This window comes from Seriola lalandi, unplaced genomic scaffold, assembly GCF_002814215.2.
Source record: "Seriola lalandi dorsalis isolate HSWRI2012SDOR001 ecotype SW California unplaced genomic scaffold, Sedor1 jcf7180002054898, whole genome shotgun sequence".
Taxonomy (NCBI): domain Eukaryota; kingdom Metazoa; phylum Chordata; class Actinopteri; order Carangiformes; family Carangidae; genus Seriola; species Seriola lalandi.
The window spans coordinates 3,978,499-3,998,947 of NW_019525450.1; the positions used below are offsets into that span (position 1 = coordinate 3,978,499).

General features: G+C 39.5%; 1 protein-coding gene across 1 annotated transcript in view; it reads left to right on the plus strand.

The window, feature by feature from the left end:
* The window catches only part of ntrk3b (neurotrophic tyrosine kinase, receptor, type 3b), a 173,179-nt gene that overhangs the window by 70,903 nt on the left and 81,827 nt on the right, over window positions 1-20,449 (plus strand). Inside the window, exons 5-7 of the mRNA XM_023429753.2 lie at window positions 12,517-12,671; window positions 13,297-13,439; window positions 14,647-14,788. Coding sequence (XP_023285521.1) covers window positions 12,517-12,671; window positions 13,297-13,439; window positions 14,647-14,788 — 440 coding nt within the window. The remainder of the gene's footprint in view (window positions 1-12,516; window positions 12,672-13,296; window positions 13,440-14,646; window positions 14,789-20,449) is intronic.

Sequence of the window (20,449 nt, forward strand, 5' to 3'; positions counted from 1 at the left end):
CTTGTACGTGCCAGAACTCAGTTTAAGATCCTCCTGATCGCATTCAAAGCTGTCCATGGCACGGCACCCTCTTGTTCTATCAATGCTTTATTGAATCTGCTCTTACTTACTATTTTGTGGCTTGGTTTGGTTTCTTGGCTAGTGAGGTGATCAGGGTGCAGCAAGCCCAGCTTCAGCACATATATTTTAAGCGGGTGATAAATAAGGCCCAACTTACTCTCAACTGTCCTGACCATCCACTTTACAAGGACTTTGACCTCCCTCCATCTGGACGCCGTTTTAGGATGCCAAAAACAAAGACATGGCACGCTTGAGTCTCCTTTAACCCTGTTGCTATTGACAAGCTCAATCTGCTAGGCTAGGCCTAGTCCTGCTCACCTGCCTAACACATTTTATTTCTTGCACAACATTTTATGTGACTTGATGCAGTATTTATGTCTAACCTACTGCATAAATTGGATTGATCTGGTATTGCTTACCATTCTGATGTTGTTGGTTCAAGGTGGTAGTAATGTTTTTTCTTGAGCTGACCACTCCTGGAATCATTGCGTTCCGTATGTGATGTTTATCATTTCCAATGTATTTTAATGTCTTTGATGTGTTCATGATGCCTGCTGCAATTTCTCTGGGATAATAATATAATAATAATAATAATAAGTTGAAGTATTTTTGAACTTCAATCACTGCACTCTCAGATCACTCACAGCGTCTGACCAGTTGCTCTTGAGTGTCCCACGGTCCAGGCTCAAAACAAAGGTGGACTGTACTTTTGCTGTTTTAGCCCCGTCACTGTTAGGTCAGCTAATTCTGTAGCACTTTTTAAAAAACTTTTATAGACCCACTTGTAAAGGCTGGTGTTTTTATAAGATTGTTGTTTATTCCTGTTGGTTCTATCTGTCTTGAGGTTTTGTTTAGTTTACTATATTGTTTTTTATTGTTAAGGTTTTTGGATTTTTATTTCTAATTGTGAAGCACTTTGTAACTGCTGTTTTCAAAAGTGCTATAAATAAAGTTTATTATTATTATTATTATAGGAAAAATATGAAACATTTGAATATGCAAAGTGACTTGCAACTAATAATAATAATAAAAACATATAAACAACTAAAACATATAAGTGCAAAACAGGAATAGTAGTGAGTAGTGAGATAGAAATGATAATTTCTCTTTAGCATGAAATAGAAGTTCTCAAGTAAAATACAAGAACCTCAAATGAGTAGTGTAGTGTAGTTTGAGTTTTACACTTGAATAAAAGACAAGATCAGGGCCAATTTGCCTACAGAGACACTGAAGTATTAATGTAGTTCAGTTAAATCACCTTAAATTCCTCGACAGACCACATTACAGGCAGCAAAGCAAAATAACTAGTGCAGACCCATCCTTAACCAAATCACCATTACATCTCCGAGAGCATGATTTGGTCCGATGTGCAAATCCTATTTCTTCTTAAGCAACCATTTTAGATGCGTACAAATGGTGTCTTTGTTGTTCTACATGAAAAGCAGGGCAGGGTGATGCCCGTGTTTCCTGGTGAATGCTGATGAGGAGTGAGGGTTTATGTCTATTCCATTTGGTGTGTTTAGTTAAGAGGTGTCAGTTGGAGTGGCGTGGCGGCACAGACGTGGGCCGAGGCGTTATGCAAGAACGAAGCCATGTGGAATCAGGCCTCGCTAATAGGAAATGAGTCACTCTATCATAGGCAGAGTCTGCGACGTGGCCCTGACATCATTACTCTCCTCACTGTGTCTATGTGCTCACCCAAACCATATTAGCTTGGTAAGTGCCAATCATTCAATCATGCCAAATGAAGCATGCTCACCGAGCGGCTATTTCCTTTAATTATTAGAATAATACACAATGCAGTATCAATGATAAGTGCCCACCCGTGCTGCTGAACCACACTGATATTATGTAAATAGAGGAAGATCAAACCAGCTGAAATAATTTCCGTTTTATGTGAGGAAAGGAGAGCATGGCCCTTTGCCATGATGCTGTTGCTACACCGTGTTATCTCAATCACTCTAGGCACTGCCATTGTTGTTGAATTTCATCTTTTTGTTTTTACAATGAAAGACCACCAGTTCTGAAGCTGCAACACATCGATGAAAATGAATACAAAATGTACAAATGTTTTGTTTTAACCGTAGAATTTCACTCTGGATCCTTCACAAACATTCTAATCTATCAATTTGTTGTATATTTCATTCAGGTCTATTCTTTTATTACACAGGCACTTAAAGATTCTCTATCAGATTGTTTGTGATGGCCAAGTTTGGAATTAGATGCTACATTTCTCTCTTGTTAATGCTCCTGCACATCTAATTAATTAAGTGCAAAACATGTTAAAGTAGCTGAATAAACAGCTACTTTAATGTGAAGGCGGGATCCCTCAAACTAGGGATGGGCATTTTGAGTAATTTCATTATTGGAGTAATCACTTATTAATTACTCGCAAAATATATATACAATATATATATATATATTATATGTATTTTTTTTTTTCTTTTACGGAAAAAAAGAAATACAGGAGGTCTGTGTCCGACTGGAAACACACGTGGATTATATTTGGATAATATTTCCAGACATCACTTTTTCTGGTCACGGCTGCCATGGTGTATGTAACGCCAAGTGAGTTGAACTACTGTAGCCAAAAACAACATATGCGCAGGTGCGCAAGCAGTGAAATGCTACTCTAATAATGACGTCAACAGCGAGTTCTCGTCTACTCGTACCAATCCCTACCTCAAACAAGCACTGAACATGGAGCCCAGCACTCACTCTTTATGTGTAGTTTCCTATGGTTTTGAGGGGTTGATTCTTTCACCTAATTCCACAAGTAAAAACAGACTTGGGAACAAAAGTCAACCTGTATGATAAAGGTGAAGAAGAAAAAGTTGTTTCTATCAGTTAACGTACATCAAGTCTGTTTTTCCCTTATCAGACGCTCCTTATCAAGCCTAGTAAAGTGTAACTGCAAAACAGTTGCTTTGTTTTGCAGGTTGATTGCACAGATATTTCACCCTCCCTGCAACATCTTAATATCAGTAACAATGGCAATACTATCAGTGAAATCTCAATAATCTCAAGTCTTTTGTGGCTCCTGTGAAAAGGCCCCAACATCACATTGAAGCCTTACAATAGGCGTCTGCTGTGTGCTGCCTCTGGATGAGACACAGATAATCGGCTCTGCCTCTTTGTCTGTGTGCCCTTTAGCCAAAGGACCAGAGCTACTGCAGTGTGCTTCGCAGGCCAGCCAATCAAATGCCTGAGAACAGCAGCAGGGTGAAGGGGGCGGCTAAATGCTAAATCTGCCGCTGTGGCTTCCAGGGTGATATTATTGGAGATTATTTGAAGCAGAGTTAGCGGCAGTCGCCAGTAACGTCGTCTTCGAGGAAGCTCATTCTGTCTGGTCCACAAAAAAGAGGAAAATATTCTCCTTCTTTAGAAACTGAAGCGATCTGCCTTAGGCAATGTGCATCCCGAATCCCTTTATTCTGTTAGCGCTTCTTTAATCCCGGCTCTCTGGGAAGCAGGGGCCGACGCAAAGTCAAACATTTACGCCTCTCACTGCAAAATGGATTTTTCTTTGAATATGGATGAAATATGAATAGATCAAACCTGTAATCTTCTGAAATGACTGCTAGTGGATTAGGATGAATTAAACATTAAATTTCCAAGGGCTCTATGAACAGGTAAATTACTACATTTTAACCTTCATTTCATTAGAGTCCAATTTCACTCAGGGCAAACTCTCACTGAAATACATTTACACTGACTCTTCAAAATCATCAAAGACCGACTTGCAAGAGGAAAAGGGAGGATTCAAAACGGAAGAAAAGACTAGACTGGGGGCAGCAGTGGTCTAAACATTGAAGAGGTCACAGATTAAAACCCAGACGGCCGAGCAGAATACATGTGTGTAAAATGAAGAAGAATGCTTCACCTGTCAGCACTGTTTTTGTGAAAGCAGCCACAAGTACAAATGCAAATACAAGGTCTTTCTCTTTGAAAGTAAAATTCCTAGACACCACCCCTCAGAAAAAACTTTGGATGAGTCCTCCCAACACCCAAATACATAAAACACCAGAAATGCTTTTAAAAAGCATATTAGAAAGCGAGGTTCCCATGTCTTTTATGAAACAAGTTTAGATTCTATATAAATAGTGTTTAAGAATCAACGTGCGCACTCAACAGACAAATTGCATGCAGCCCGTATTCAGAAACTGAGCCTTAAAATGAGCCGTCAGGACTTCTTTAACTTTGTGATGTCACAGTGAACAACTCAAAACATTCAGTTATATACCCCAAGCCCGGCCGATCTGGACCCAGCGTTTGGTTTTTTAAATCAAAAATAAATCCTCTTATGGATAATAAAGCTTAAAATAAAACACCAGTAAAGTATAAAATATGGGTCCTTTTAAGTTGAAGTGTTGCTTGATGTCAGTCTGGTTTCCTAGTCATCTCTCACTGTAGCTTATTATTTAATATGCAAATAAACTAACTGCATTATGAACATGCATTCAAGATAGTGACACATTTTTAGTCAAATGTGCGTATATTTACTTGCACAGAAATGACACTACTTCAAATACTGTGGAAAAAAAAGCAGTAGTTATCTACAAGGGAGCATGACAGCTCACCATAACAACCCCATTCACTTGACAGACATTATTAGATTATCCAGAGAAAATGGTATTTGGAGTAAATGTGCAGGGCTGAGGTAAAGACTACAGATGCAACAATTTGTGTTACAACATAATGGCAACAAAGATTTAATCAGGTGAAAAGTAGGGCCTGGGGGTGTCATTAGAATGAACAAATAAAAACGACTTCTTAATAAAAGGAATCACCTACAACAGAAGCTTACATTGTAAAGTCAGTATGACGTACATTTCCACAGAACTCATTCCAACAGTACAACTAATTTGCTATACTCCTGACTGATGTTAAGCTACCATCAGCACTCAAAATGTCCTCTTCTTTCACATTAAAGCCGACCTATGACAGAAAGGCTGAAAGACTTTAAAGCATTATGTTGCGTTTCGTTCGTGGTAACTTAATATCGTTTGGGGAAACAATTCAAGTGAACGCCTTAGATGACTCTTGCTGTACAGAGATGAAGCAACGCTGTGGAAATAGACATTATACTGAATTCATCAGGACAACAAGTGAACATGGTTTGGACAGGAGAAATTACAAATAAAGGCCTGTCTCTAATATAACCCTGTCCCAAATAAAAGGCCACTGAGATAAATGAAGGCCCCGTCCACCATTTGAGAATATATCATATCTCAGTTCTGTAAATACAAAAAAGAAAAATCTCTACTTGTCACAAGACATTGCCTCAGCAGACAAAAAACAGACAATGGACAAAAAATGGATACCAAAGTTCCACATTCCCACCGGAACTGTAATAACACAACCACCAGTTCACCACCTCACACTCAGCAAGGCTTCGACTGAAGCCATGAAATTACCAAACAGTACAGTACAAAATGGCCATGCACTTGGCCGTGTCTGTGCCTCAGCCGGATTTCAACTGGCATGAAAATAGAGCCCTGATTATCAAAGAGCCTTGGAGCAAAGTGTTTTGCACATAACTAAACTACAAGTTTGGTTAGAAGGCTGTTGTTGCACTGGGCAGCTCCTGGGTCTGGATATGTGTCAATAGGATTTTGCTGAGTCAGATGCCTTTGAAGAATAACAGCGAAAGTGAAGGCAGACAAAGATAATCAACGTTTTCCTTCCATGTGAATTGGATCTATTGTAGAATAACTGGTCAGCAGTCAGTTAGAACTTCAGTCATTTTTGGGAGCAGCAGAACAGGCTGAAGACATAACACTGACATACTGATAACTGATAACATTGTTGTGTGTGTTATCAACTAGTTGCCTATTTAAACTTCCACAGCATTTATTTGGTGCATACGACCTGATAAAAGTCAGTCCAGTATTTACTTTCCTTTTAGCTCTGTTTTGGAAAAATGTCTGGCTGTTCTGCTGCTAAATGCGCCGATATGTTCACCAGCTTTTTGCCAACTGTATCGTATGTTTGGTTCTGATCCCAAGAAATGGTTTATTGGAGCTGAAATTGGAGCTTTTTGCTGAAAACAGCTGCCTGCTCTGTATATAAATGAGAGCAGTGAGATGGTATCAGGACAGTAAATTTTCAGGTCATAAAACCTAAACATTTAGCTAAAGGACACCAACGATGTGTTCTAATCGAATTTACAACTTATAAATAATGTTCGTTTCCAAGTCTTAATTATGACTAGGAAACTCTACTCTGACTCGACACTTAATAATAATACAGAAGCTCCTGAAAAGCAAGCAAATATGGAGCCTTATATCATCCGAGCCATTGTTCAATGTAATAAAAACCAAATTAGGTGTTACATAGTCAATACACAGAATTTTAATCCTCACACAATCAACTCTGCCAATATGCAAATGTGATGTATGTACATATATTGGTTTTCTATGTATGAAATATATGTACATATAGAATAAAATATATTTAAAAATTATATATAAAACCTATTTGAAATTGGAACAATTTCATATATTGACATGTCCAGCCCATACAAATATATATGTTCATGTATGTATGCTTATATTGTAGACATATGTTACATAAATATATATCCATCCCAAAGCCTGCCAGTATATGTTGATATTATATACAGAGGGTCCAGAAGTCTGAGACCACCTTCCTGGAATGGGAAGATAAACATGTTTAAAATCAATGAGGGAGTAATAAGAAAAACATATATAAGCATATATAATTTTTATATATATGATGTTTTGATAAACATAGCGTATATAAATTTAATATATATTGTCAACATACATAGTTGCAACATGTTATACCATATAAAAATTGGCCGCCACTTTCTCCAACTGTTTAGGGGAGTTTGTTTGCTGAATCTGCTAGTGTGTTTTGTCAGAGTTGATGATGGTGTTTGTGGTAGCATAGGCAAGATAAAGAAAATGGTGGTGTGAGGAGCAGTGATGGCTGGCATTAGGGGAGTGACTCTGGGACGCCAGTGATCACTGTCTAGCCTCCTGGAGGTGTTGTGGGACCAACTAGACGAAACACTGGTGAAAGGAGGTTCCCACCTGATGACCCCAAAGACATGTTAGTTATCACTGCTCATTAGTCTGTACAGATAAATTAATAGTTATCATAGGACATGTTAAGCTTAGGGAGCTATTCACTGAGTCTGGTCCATTTTCTGTAGCACAAGCTTTGTGTTTATCTTAAATTCATCATAGATATTTTTAATTTATGTACATATTCACATTTTACTCTGGGTATTTTATATATGTTATAAACTTATATCTTCATATATCCAGAGTATGTATATATCTGATAATAATATATCCCCTATCAGGTGACATATATGGCAACATCACTTGTTGATATAGGCCTATACTGTATATGTCATATTATTATGTCACATATGTCATATCTGTCATTTCTGTATAGGTGTAATCCCACAACGGTCCTGTTGATGTCGTGAAAATGATACTAAATACAATAACTGTATGACACAATAGACATTAGATAATAGTTAATTAAAAATAGGATTTATCTTGCTGAAAGCAGTACAGTGAAAGCCATCCATGAAACAGAATTCATAGCACAAGTGAGTACACTATACATCAAACTATAAATAGATAGGACACATGTCACAGTATCATTATCATCCATCCTGAATATATACTATGAACACATACATAAAGCACCTTTCAAAGCACCTATCTGCTAAAAATAACTGCCAAAATATATGAAGGGTCCCCCGCCACAGTCTTTGAAGAAAAATGTGCCTTAAGCTGCTGCTCACTTTGTCAGTTTTTGCTACCTGGAGCCTTCCCTGACCTGACTACGGTGCCCCCACTCCTCTACATGATTGCAGCACAGGTGGTGTTGTCGATAAGCCAAAGTCAAATTATGCCGTAGTGGTTTGAAAAAAAAGAAAAAAAAAGAAAAAAGAGTCAGGCAGTGAGAAAGCCTGCTGGGATGCTAACTGGCCAAGTGGCTGCAACCTTACAGAAAAGCAATGATGGGACAAAACGGTGATTTATTTATTCACAGTGTGCCGCTTTATTCATGACATAAGCAGAAGATATGGCGTGACAATGATGGAACCAGTCCAGCAGCAACCAGGAGTGTGGTAAAGCAATGATACAGAGTTTGTGCAGTGTGGTAAAAGCAACTGTTTAGCAAATTTAGCAGGATCAGGGGAAAAGGCTTATGTTGTAAAAGCTCTCCGCGCTGACGAGGATAGAATTGAATTTGACATTGGTTGAGTCAACTCTCCGTTTTTTCCTGCATTTATTCCCTCTGATTGATTTATAATATTCTTTCTTAACACTCTAATCTCTCGACTCCTGCTGTACAATGAAAAGTGAGCGTACTTTGATGTTCGTGACAGGGACAGAGCAACAGTGCAGCAGTGTTGCAGCAACCAAGCAGGATAAAATGAGAGCAGTTCATGGCTGTCTCTTATTATTCAGCCTGACAATCAGTCAATCAGCTGATTCAAGACTGTAGAAGGGCACGACCATACCTACGCTATGATAATAATGAGAGCAGTGGCCACACTGTTTGATTGACAAGTGATCTATGGGAAGAGCAGTGCAGAAACGCAGCAGCAATAAGATGGAGGCAAAAAATAGAAGAAGAGGAAAAAAAGAAAGAGACATGCTCACTTTCCAATGATAAGATATATCACTGAAAATTCACACTAATGATCAACAGTAGATTCACATTTTCTCTTATTAATATGCACTAACATCTGGAGGCACTGGATTGTTGCAGAGGTGACGTGACAAGCAGAGCAACTCCACGTTTCTGCTGAATAACCACAAAGCCAGGCATCGCAGGGAATACAACCCACAGTCACACCCAAGATCAGTGAAAGAAATATGCCAAATAAGGCGATTTATTAAACACACAGGATTTAAAAACCTAAAATAATTCCTGACAACAGTATAAGTAGAGGAAGCAGTGCATTCAAGCTGAGATCAAAGCACGCCAGCAACAATGCAGTATATAGCTTATCGTTGCTTGTGATCCACGTCTCCTGAGCCAAAGCACCTGTGTGTACATTTCCCAGAAAAACAGCCTCCGGTGGTGATCATTACCTCTCCTCTGGAGTAGCAGGGTGGATCGTTAGCCAGCTTCAAGGAAACATCACGCTGTTAGCTCTCCGTATCTGGGGTCACATTGCTGTTTGCTTTTGTTCTTTTTTTTATAAATCTAATCTGCTCTCCTCCAGACATTTATCAACTTCCAGCTGTCAGTTTTTTTTTTCCTTTTGTCTTATACCTTGTTTAGATGGTAGAGCTGTAAAATCACGACTATGTTACTGTGCCGTACAAACTGGGCACATGTTTGAAACACAGGGTTGCAGTTCCCCTATTTGAGTGCTTTTTTTTTTTTTTTCAACTTTTGTCTGTATCCATACAGCAGCATGTTGCCCCTGATGAGCTCTGCCCAGAGGAACACTGGGTAATGTATGGAGGTTGTGCCTCTTAACAATTACCATAATTACAATACAAATGGGAGAAAGCCTGAGCTGCCCTGCTCTGGTGAGTTTTAATCCCTTGTGGTTTAACTTGCTCAGCATTAAATGAAAATCTTAAACAGGGAAAGTGTTCTCCAAACAGGCATGTAGGGAGCCACCTGTCTCTGGAGTGAGCTGCTCTGTGCTATGTACAGTATAGTTCTCATAGTCCATGTAAGGATCATAGGTCGTTGCTCAATATTCATGTAATTTACACTTCGTCACTGTGGGATATTTGACTTCCAACTTGTGACCAGGGTGTGTCGCCCCCCCCTTTTTTAATTTTTTTTATTTATCTATTTATTTTTTCTGATTTAGACTGTGTCAAGTATCTACGGATGAATGTCATGCGGATGACATTTCATTACTAATATAATAATTAAACAATATTAAAATCTGTTTGCTGAAGGCTAAGTAAGTGCCATCGCATTTCAGAGGGAAATATTGTGCTTTCTTTTCAAAACACAAATTGCTGTAACTGAAGACACAAGGACACGATGAATTTGTTCACTTTTAGATTTTATAAATTAATAATAATGGAAAAATAATACATAGACAGAGGGCTTTATTTTTGCTCTTGAGTTAAGTTATATTGTGCAATAGGAGGAAAGATGCCACAATATACAACACCACAAGTCTGGCCCTGTCTGTAGCATTCAATCGTCCCTGGTACATCTGTGTTTCAGAGTGTTCACACCCCTCAAAAAGGCCATCTTTGCTCCTTTCTAATAGATACATGTACTGACACATTGCCAGTTTCTAGCAGTTTCTACATTCTGTCCTTGGACACTGAGTTTCTTTCTAAAGAACACAAGACACTGCATTTTTCCCAGAGATGATTAAAAAGCTTGAGAAACAAACTTGCTGCACATAAAAATCACACAACCAGAGTTTTTTTTTTTATAAATTATAATACACAAAGTACTTAAAGAAATCATTACACCATTTAAAAATGAGCTGAACAGTGGATTTTTTCTTAACCGGTGGAAATGAAAGCAGGATATTGAATTTGACTAAAATGGAAAACGGAGGATATTTGTTAGGAGTTAGATTTTGATACTTTGGTATAAGAGATAAAACTGGTGTCAAAACTGACTGCAATTAGAAGGCTTCTGTATAAGATAATTGCTCTTAATCATTAATAAAGTGAATCAGTTTTGTGCAGTAATTAAAGACAAAATGAGTTGATAATGGATTGGTATGATGTTGTGTCCTTTCCTTGTAGCAGTGTGAGTTAGCTCAATGAGTAAGCTGTCATATAGTGAATGTGAACAGGCCCAGCTCTAACTACAGTATCAGATCCAGAGAGCACCTGATAATAAGCGAGATCCACCTGCGGGAATCTATTCTCATTACTTCATACAGCACAGTGGACTTGCCCCATACATTATTCATGCTGTCTGGAATATCTTATTGACCTCTGTCAAGGACATTTGGACAGGCATTCATCTTAACAAAATTGGTCAATCACAGCCTCCAAATTGGACATATGCAAAATGCCGAGGTGGCGTACCACGTTGAATAATGTGACTCTGTGGTGCATACTACTGTGAGAATGAAATGTATGCACAGAGGAGCCTAATGATACCTGCCTGCTGCTAATATTGCCTGAGACTGATAGCCTGAGCACTGCTTTGACCTCTGACCACCTCACATTTGAATGCAGACATTCTTTTTTTTTTCCTCGTCTGTTGATTGAGTGTTACAAAAATATTATTAAGCACACGTCTGTGGCGACTGTCATACCATGTATACAATGTTTTGTATTGGCAGTCACTGCCATTAAATTGCAGCTTTTTGTTATTGACACTGTTAATGATATTGTTATTGCTGATACTGTGAAGAATGTTGCTAAGTAGGTTGTCTCCGTTGCTAATGTAGATGGTTGAATGTGTGCACAGCTTGGAGGTCGCAGCTGACTGCAGTTCATTTCACCACCAAACACTAGGACTGAAGTTTTTTCCAGGAAATATATATTTCCATTTCTACGAGCAGTTCCTCTGAGAAGCTTACACTTTCACTACACACTATGTGATACTAACATTTGACTGACTTGATTATGTAGCATTCGATTATTATTAATTGTATTGCTATTCCCATATTGAATGGCTGAAAGGATCAAGTGTCAAGGGCAAGTGTGGAGGATCATGTACTGCGACTATTTCAGCGTGATGTGTAGCTGGTTTGAGGATGATGAGTTGATGGTGCCTGCATTGGTTTTTAAGAAATATTTTTCCATAGCGTTGAAGAGCAGGCTGCCATTTTACCCTGAGAAATAACTGGAAGAAACTGCAAGGTAATTCAGTTACATTTCGGAAATAATGGCATTTGTCAAACTATAACTATGGCAGTTGCAGGGTGGTGTTTCTGAGCTTTGAAGAAGGTGTGTTTATTTCATGATATGTCTTAGTATTTATTTGGTAGAAACCTGCCAAATATTCTGGGTTCCTGTTTTCCTCAGGAAACCGGAGCAGATTTTGACAATAATTTCAGGAATCACTGAGATATAAATTCCTGGTATTTAATGATACCAAACACTTGTTGCCTCTGTGAATATTGTTTACACGTCTTGAGTGTAAGTACTACCGCATATGTGAAAAATATTATATAAAGCCTAAAGCGGTGCGTATGAGTCATAGTTCAGTGTTGATGCAGTACTCTTTTAATTTTGTTGGTGTTGCTTAAAAAACTTACATGGATTCAGTTGATATAATGATTGTTGCCTTCAGTAGGCTGCTTTTTTTTTTCTGTGTTGTTATTGAGGCTGTTCATGTTGCTGAATATATGTGTATGTATAAATGACTATAAGAGTGTCACTGCCTGTGCTGCTTGCGTGCTTTCTCCAGATCGTGGTGTGTGCCGTTACTGCTTGTATCCTAAGGTAGCTGCACAGTCTGGTTGTTGTTATTGTTGTTGATTGTATTGTTCCTTTCTTTTGTTTCAAGGCGTCTGGATGGTGTGGTGTTCGACTGTGGTTGTGATATCCGCTGGATCCAGCTATGGCAGCAGAAAGGAGAAGCTGGGCTCCACACGCAGCAGCTCTACTGCAGGAACGGCGCCTCCAAAATACGACTGCACAACATGTACATCCACAACTGTGGTAAGAGGAGGAGGAGGAGGAGGAGGAGGAGGAGGATATGATCTGTGTTTAAAAAGGATGAAAAGAATAAAGGAAGAGGAAACAGCAGAGGGGGGGAGGGGGGAGGGCTAGAGAGGAGGAGAGCGAAGGAGTGGGGGAAAAAAGTGAAAGGTGAAGCGGGGAATGGCTGACGGAAGGAGACGGGAAAAGCAGGAGGAAGACGGAAGGGGTTAAAGGTGAAATAGAGGGACGTGAAGAGGAGCAGGGAGTAGAATGAGGCGGAAAGAGGAGGAGGTGTGACAGAGTTCAGTGGGTGAATCTGATGTGAGGAGCTGTGTGTTAATTCTGACAGAGGCTGTAGACTGCAGTATTATCTCCTGTTGGTGACTCATCCCTGTGACATCTAAAGTGTGTGTGTGTGTGTGTGTGTGTGTGTGTGTGTGTCTGTGTCTGTGTGTGTGTGTCTGTCTGTGTGTATCTGTCCCATTGCTTCCTTTGTACTAATTTTATTACAGTAATGAAAAGTGATTAATTGATTTGGTGTGAAAATATGTAGACACAAGCAGTGACAGGCATGTATTAACATGAACATAAACTGTGTGTGTGTGTGTGTGTTTGTATATTATTTTTGCATGTGTGTTTTCAGACTTACCAGAGATCAGTGTGAGCCACAGCAGTGTGTTGGTGATGGAGGGTGACAATGTGACAGTGTGCTGCAATGGATCTGGATCGCCACTTCCTGAAGTGGACTGGACTGTCAGCGGCCTGCACTCCATCAACACACACCTGGTCAGACACACACACACACACACACTACCCCTAACCCTAACCTAAACCTAAATGTAACCCTAGCCTCTATAAGCACTATGACAAGTATTGGCCTCAAAAAGCAGCTTTACTGAACATTTTTCAGATTTTTATTGGTGTTTTTTAGTGTACAAACTTATCATTATGATTCTCAATGACCTGCATATGCTCATCAAAAATCATCATTATATTAACAATTATTCATTTTGCCTCTGAGTGAAGCCATTTGTATCTGAAAATCTGTTCACAAACGGTCTAACAATAAAACTCTTGGTTATGATCCAGATAATGATCAACAGACTCATTGCCATTCATTGACATTGACTTTGAATTTACCTGCATTTTTGCATGTTTGGGCTTTTTGACTTGTTGCTCTGTAACAGCTCCACATGAATCTTAAGCCAACTAAAGACAAAAAAAAAAAAAAAAAATCAGCAATAGTTAAATCACTTATTCATGAACAAACAAGCAGCTTTGCTGAGTGGCTTTGCTGCATAGGTTACCATGGTGACCTGCCCCTGTTCAAAATAGGCCAGCTTTGTGAGAGTGGGAGGCATGGGTTGAACCCACAGTGAGCCTGCTAACACACTAATCTCACTCCCTGAGTCAGGCCCCGGGGACGTCACAGCAATAACAAGAGCAGAGATAAACACCAAGAAGAGGAGAACAGCAGTTTCTGAAATTGCCATGTGGCTGTGTTTGGCATCTGTGTCTTTAATGCTTGCAGTGACTTTACAGATGAAAGTTACCTCAGCCTCAGGCTTGATGGTTTCGGGTAGACGGATACTGTGGCGCATTGAGATGAGTGAAGTGTTGAGGAGCCTGGCCAACTGAAGGCAAGGAGGGAAACATAAGCATTGTGTTTGGCTACCTAAAGGTGTTACTCTGTGAATCAGTTAGTCTAATTAATGCCAGAATTGACAATTTATCGCTCTTTACATTCCTGCACTTCATGCCCTAGTAGTAAGACAAGACTAAATCTTTGAAGTAATTAATTCCCATTGGTAGTGTGTACTTCCTCACTGTATTCTGTTTCTTTCCATAGGAATTCAACAGATTAATAATTAACTTAAGTTTTAATTAAATAATTAAAGATTGAAACCCTGTAATATGATTGTATGTGCTGCACAGTATATCCTTCGTATACCTAAACATCTCTCTCTGTCTGTTTTTCATTCTCTGTCCTTAGTCCAATGTGTACTGGCCCAATATCCACTCTATCAACCTGACTCTCTTCAACATCAGCCGAGATGACAACAACTTCCAGCTGACGTGCATCGCGGAGAACGTTGTGGGGATGACCAACTCCTCCATCCAACTCAACGTACAGTGTGAGTGAAATGTTTGGGGGAAACTGGCCAATCACTGTAGAGGTGGTGGTGGTGGGGAATCTACATTTAGATCAGTAGTGGACACATTAACTCACAACCAGACACAAACATTTCAAACTTAACACTAGAGGCTCCCTTTGATTGCCCACTTCTGTCATGTTTAAATTTGCACATTAATAAGAAAAACATTTTTAAATTCTCATAAAATGCTCAAAGATTCAGAGTTGATATTAATGCTGACCATTTTATGTGACGGTGAGTATGTTGACATAAAATATTTGCTTATTATGACTGATTTGTTTAATGAATCTCCTAATTAGGTGTAGCTGTTTATGTTTATTTTCATAAAGGTTAATACCACCAGACAACAATGACAAATTAAAAAAACCAAAAAGTATCATAGTTTGTTTGACAACATAGTAGAATATTGGACTTTTTATACTTTTTACACCTGCTTTGTCTAATGCTACAATTCAAAGTAGGTTTATTTAAATAGGTCATCTGAATATGGTCATTAGAATATGTTTGTATGTAAAATGACTGTGACATTTTATAACCTCAATATTTTACACTGTTACCTTTAACGCCAGGGTTGCTACAGGGCAGACTTTATTAACCCACAGGCTCTGTGAGGCTGTGTGAAGGTGCAGTGGTGCTTTCAGCTAAACACTAACTTCTGCGTGCATGAGTATATCATTAGGACAGGTTTAGAATTTTGAACTGATGATGGCACAAGGTTATTACAGTGTGAGGGGGCATGAATGTCGCAACCAAATTTCATGGCAGACCATCCAACAGTTGTCGAGACACCTAACTAATTAGCAAAAATGTCAACCTCATGGTGGCGCTACAGGAAGAGTCAGACAGTCTGGACCAAACTGGTGACCAATATCGCCTCCCCTAGAGCCACGCTGCTAACATCCTGCTAATGCTAGTCTTTAATGTTTGGTCAAGATTAAGTGTGGGATCAGTAAGGGTTAGCCCAGGGTTGAATGTAGCGTATTCTGTCCATTAACAGTAGTGTGTATTGGTGTTGGATCCTCTGTGCCGACTCTTCATGGATGCTCTGAATAAATTTTAATGCTTAAAATGTGAAATTATGTTGCTCTGTTGTTGAACGCGTTAATCAGTGAGCCCTTCTGGTGAAGTGATTGCTTGGAATGAAATCTTGTGGCCGACTGCTGAGCTAGCGGCTTATCCATATTAGAGGCCATCAACTTATCTGTACGGAGTGTCGTGGTGTCTTTCAGCTCATTGTTTTGGTTTTGTGGCCTGCAATTTTACTGTTGTTGTTCACTCCTGCCACTCTCATCGCCATGTATTTGTACCAGCTTTATGATAGATTAGGATTATTGAGGATTATGAATTGTGAATAGATTTGGTTGTATGAAGATATTGTTCATTTATGATTTTGGTTCTGCTTTTAATATAGGTCCTGTAGCATGATTCTTATCAGTCATGACATGAATGGTTGCCACCGACTTTGCAGAGACGCAATCAGGCAGACAGTAAGAAAACAAATAAAAAAAAAAGAAAAAAAAACTCTATAAAATACTTATTATATATAATATATGGTTACATGAGGTCAAGAACACCTGGTGGTTTTTATTTTGCATAAGATGGCTGTCTTTGATGGACTTATGTTGAAGACGGAAAATATATCTTGTATTAATGACGCCGACAGTCTAAGAGAATAATTTACAACAGGAAGAAAATTCTCCTTTATCAAGCAGAGCAGCCAAATTATGCAGGTACATTTAGAATGCAATGAGGTGTTATACAGTTACAAACCAAGTGAAATTGATGCAGCCAATTAGCAAGAATATACCCCGCAGCCCACATCAAAGCTCAGCCTTGATCGGAAAAAGAAAAGGAAAAAATATATAACCCTCAGCAATGATAAAGCAATGATTTGGTAACCATGTAAGTATCCAGACCATGAATTACAGTATAAGCTCTTGCATAACTCATAACTTTGACCAGTGGATTGGCCCTGGGCAGATTTGGGAATGACTGTATTCAAAGCTAATATTTATCAACGTGAGCTGACATTTTTCTCTCTGTAGCAAGCTTGCTGTTGTAGCGCACAATCTGTTGTGGCTGTTTGCAATGCATCACGCTACAGGACAGGGAAGATTTGTCACCAATTCAAACACTCCCCTACTGGAGCAGAGCTGCTAAGGACCATGCTAGAATGACTGATTGACTTTGCAACATCTAGTCTTCAGGGCTTCCTCCACATGGACACTCTATGGATGTACATCTCCAGGCATTTTTTTTCCCCCTGTTGACACTCTCTGCTGGTGCTGCAAATTGACTTATTAATTTTTCACCACATGCTCTGATGGTAATTACATTTCCTCCCCTGTGCAGCCTATTGTCTCTGGAAATGTCATAAAATAGCTAAAACTGCTGCTCTGATTAGGGAGTAATCTGATTGACAGCAAAATTACCAGCCGTCAAGTAACATTCTCTGCATTCAAAGATGAGTTCCCAATTTTAGCGAAACTGTAATTAGCCACAATGCAAATTCTGCAGACACATTGTTCTGCTGCTGTCTGGAACAATAGCAGCTGTACAGCATTGTGGACTAATATACGTTCCATGGTTTTTCCATCACTCCTATAGGCAAAGTGTAGCTCTCTATTAAGAACATGGCACTAACACCTAGGTTAGTAGTTCTGTTTCCTGAGTAGCTCTGAGCAAGGCATTAACTCTAATTATGACTAATTAATGAGCAAATGAGATGACTTGAATCCCTCCTGAGACTCTGTATGTAAGTGTGCTGCTTCATAGGTTAAAGTGTTAATCACAAAGTGGTTCAGCCCTGAGGGGATATGTGGCAATACATGTCTCATGAAACTGTTGCCTCCCCTGTCACTGCCAACCATGATGGTCTATCTGTAGTCTGGCTGGAACATGGCATTTGAAATATGCCACCAGTGTTACCAATAGATAACATTGCACAACTCGACATGTATTCAGGGTTCTCGCTGATCAAAGGCATGTAGTTATCAAAGCTTGTCATCTGTATGAGCTCCACGAGGACACCATGTTGTTATAGACCAGTATGGAGCGCTGTAATGACTTGCATTGTATTGACTGAGACTGGGCTGACAGCCTTGCTGAGGGGAAAATGGATCGGTCCCTAACTGTCCATCAACAGGAGAATTTTTGTTTTTCTTCTCGCTTTTCTCTCTGTCTGTCTTTAGGCTGCACAGCTATATACCGCCCTCACTTCTTCCTCCCTCCTCTCTCTTCTTCTCTCTCATCTCTATCTTTTCTCTTTCTTCCTGCGCTCAAAACCACAGCTCTGCGCACGCCCACACACCAACATGTTCACACATACACATGCCTTAGCCTTTAGTTCAGTTGAATGACTTTATTGTCACTATTGTCTGGCAGAAACAATATCACCAGAGCAATTTATGAAATGACAGCTTTCGAACACCAATAAATAGTTCATTCATGTCCTTACTGGATGATTATTTAGTTTGAAAACATCAGCATCCATTCGATGACAGGTATATATAACTGACATTAACATTTATATTCACTTTATCTGACAGTCATTTTAAATCACTCAATCATAGTCTATTACTGGCTGTTAATCATGAAACACAATTTCAGCATTTGCAATCAGGACCGTGTTGTTGTAGAATAAAGTAGGTTTGTATAACTTGTTGTCCAACCACATAGTAAATCTAAAAGTGTTTGTACCAAATCCAAACAGCCAAGTCAACAGCCGGTTGTCATAGAGATAGGGGAGACACAATAATCATTAGAATACGGGGATGACAGTGCACATTTTCAGACAGTCTCTCCTGGATGGCAATCATAGTGTAGCCCTGGTTGTTGAAAGTGACAGAAGTAGATGTATAAATAATTTAAAAAGAGACCTTGAGAGAGAGGTTCAAGCCCCGGTTACTTATTCACCTCCACACACCTGGCCAGTCACAGTGTGAAGTGGGTGTGAATGTCAGGTTGTTGTTTACAGACATTGTAAAATTCAATTCTGATCTTTGAAAGCTGAAGGAGCAGGTGGCTTTATGATTACTGTTTGATCAGCAGTGACAAACCACCCAGACTGGATTATCAACTGGGTAAAGTGGGCAAAAAAGGAAGATGTAATATTATTAACTGCTAATTTGGTCAGGACGCTGCACAGTACAGTAGAGGCGAAGACAGACCCTGCATTACAATCTCATTTTGACCCTGTCTTGTAAAGACCATTTTTAGCAATGCTAGTGGTATGACAATGTGAGTGTGTTGGTGGGTCGGTCCACCGTCCATCCATTAGTCTAGACTAAAATATCTCTACAACTATTAACTGAATTGGCATTGGAACATCTACCAGATGGGTTGGAACCAAACTCCGTACAGACATGTGGTCCCCAGAGCATGAATCCTACTGACGTCAGTGATCAACTGTAGTTTGCTTCAGACATCTTCGGGATGAGATATCACAACACCAACTTTTCATATTAGTGCCATCATCAGGTCAAACTTTTAAATTGTCCAATACTAAAGTTTGGACCAAATTCCCACATTTCCATCAGCCTCAGCCGGGATGCTAAACTAAGATGGTTAGCATTACGCCAGCTGGACATATCAAGGACTCATCACGGCTCAGCATAAATAGAGCTTCACAGAGCTGCTAACATGGCTGTATTGTTGTATTGTATTGTACATTTTCTCAAATCAAGCTGTTTAATCAAAATCCCTCAAACAAACTGACATATAGAAACCCTGGGCCCAGAATGGGAGCACTGGTGGGATGCTTAGGCAAACAATAAAGCTTCTATATAGCCTGCTTTGTTTATTGTTCTACACTAATGGGAACTTGGAGGCGATAGGGCACAGATACAATTCACAGATGATGGAGGGAGATAATCGGCACCCAACCACAGATTTTTGCCTTTGGGCCTCCAAACAGATTAATCTGACTATGCAAATCCCTCATTCAGTGATTGTGATCATCAAGTATTTTATATTTTTAATTAATAAATTACTTGACTAACCCCAACCCTATTTTATGATTAAAATTCTAACTAGGAAACATGTAGTATTAAGTAGCACACTTCATGCAACTGCAGGCGGGGATTCATTGGGACAGCTGCAGGACTGTCTGAATGACAATACAACCACACACATACAACTCTGATCTAGTTATATAAATAGGATTTCTCACACATGCCTATAGAAAATGCAGGCTCCATTCAGACCCAGCAAGAGACAAAGGGATGGTGTATCATGAGGATGTGTGCACGCTGTGGAGGTGGCTGGGTAGGTCTGATGGTGGCTGGTATGTAGAACAGACACAGAGCGAGAGACTGCCAGGTAATGCCGTCTGCCAAATATTTCCTTTTGATGATGTAGCTGCAAGAGTGACTCATTGCAAAGACAAATCAGTGGATGAATTGTTTATGAAATGTATCTGATGGTATTAAAGTGATAAATTGCCTCTCAGCTTGGCGGTGTTGTGGATTCGGAGGTGTGTTGCTGCATGTCAGGAAAGAGAGGTCCTGTGCTTGTTTATGCAGAGGAGATTCCTCCGTCTATTTCAAGCAAGAGCAGTCCCTCTATCTGTTTGTTTTCTTCACCATCCAGTGTAATGCTGCAATATGTAACACACAGTGAGAGGCTCATTGCCACGCCCAG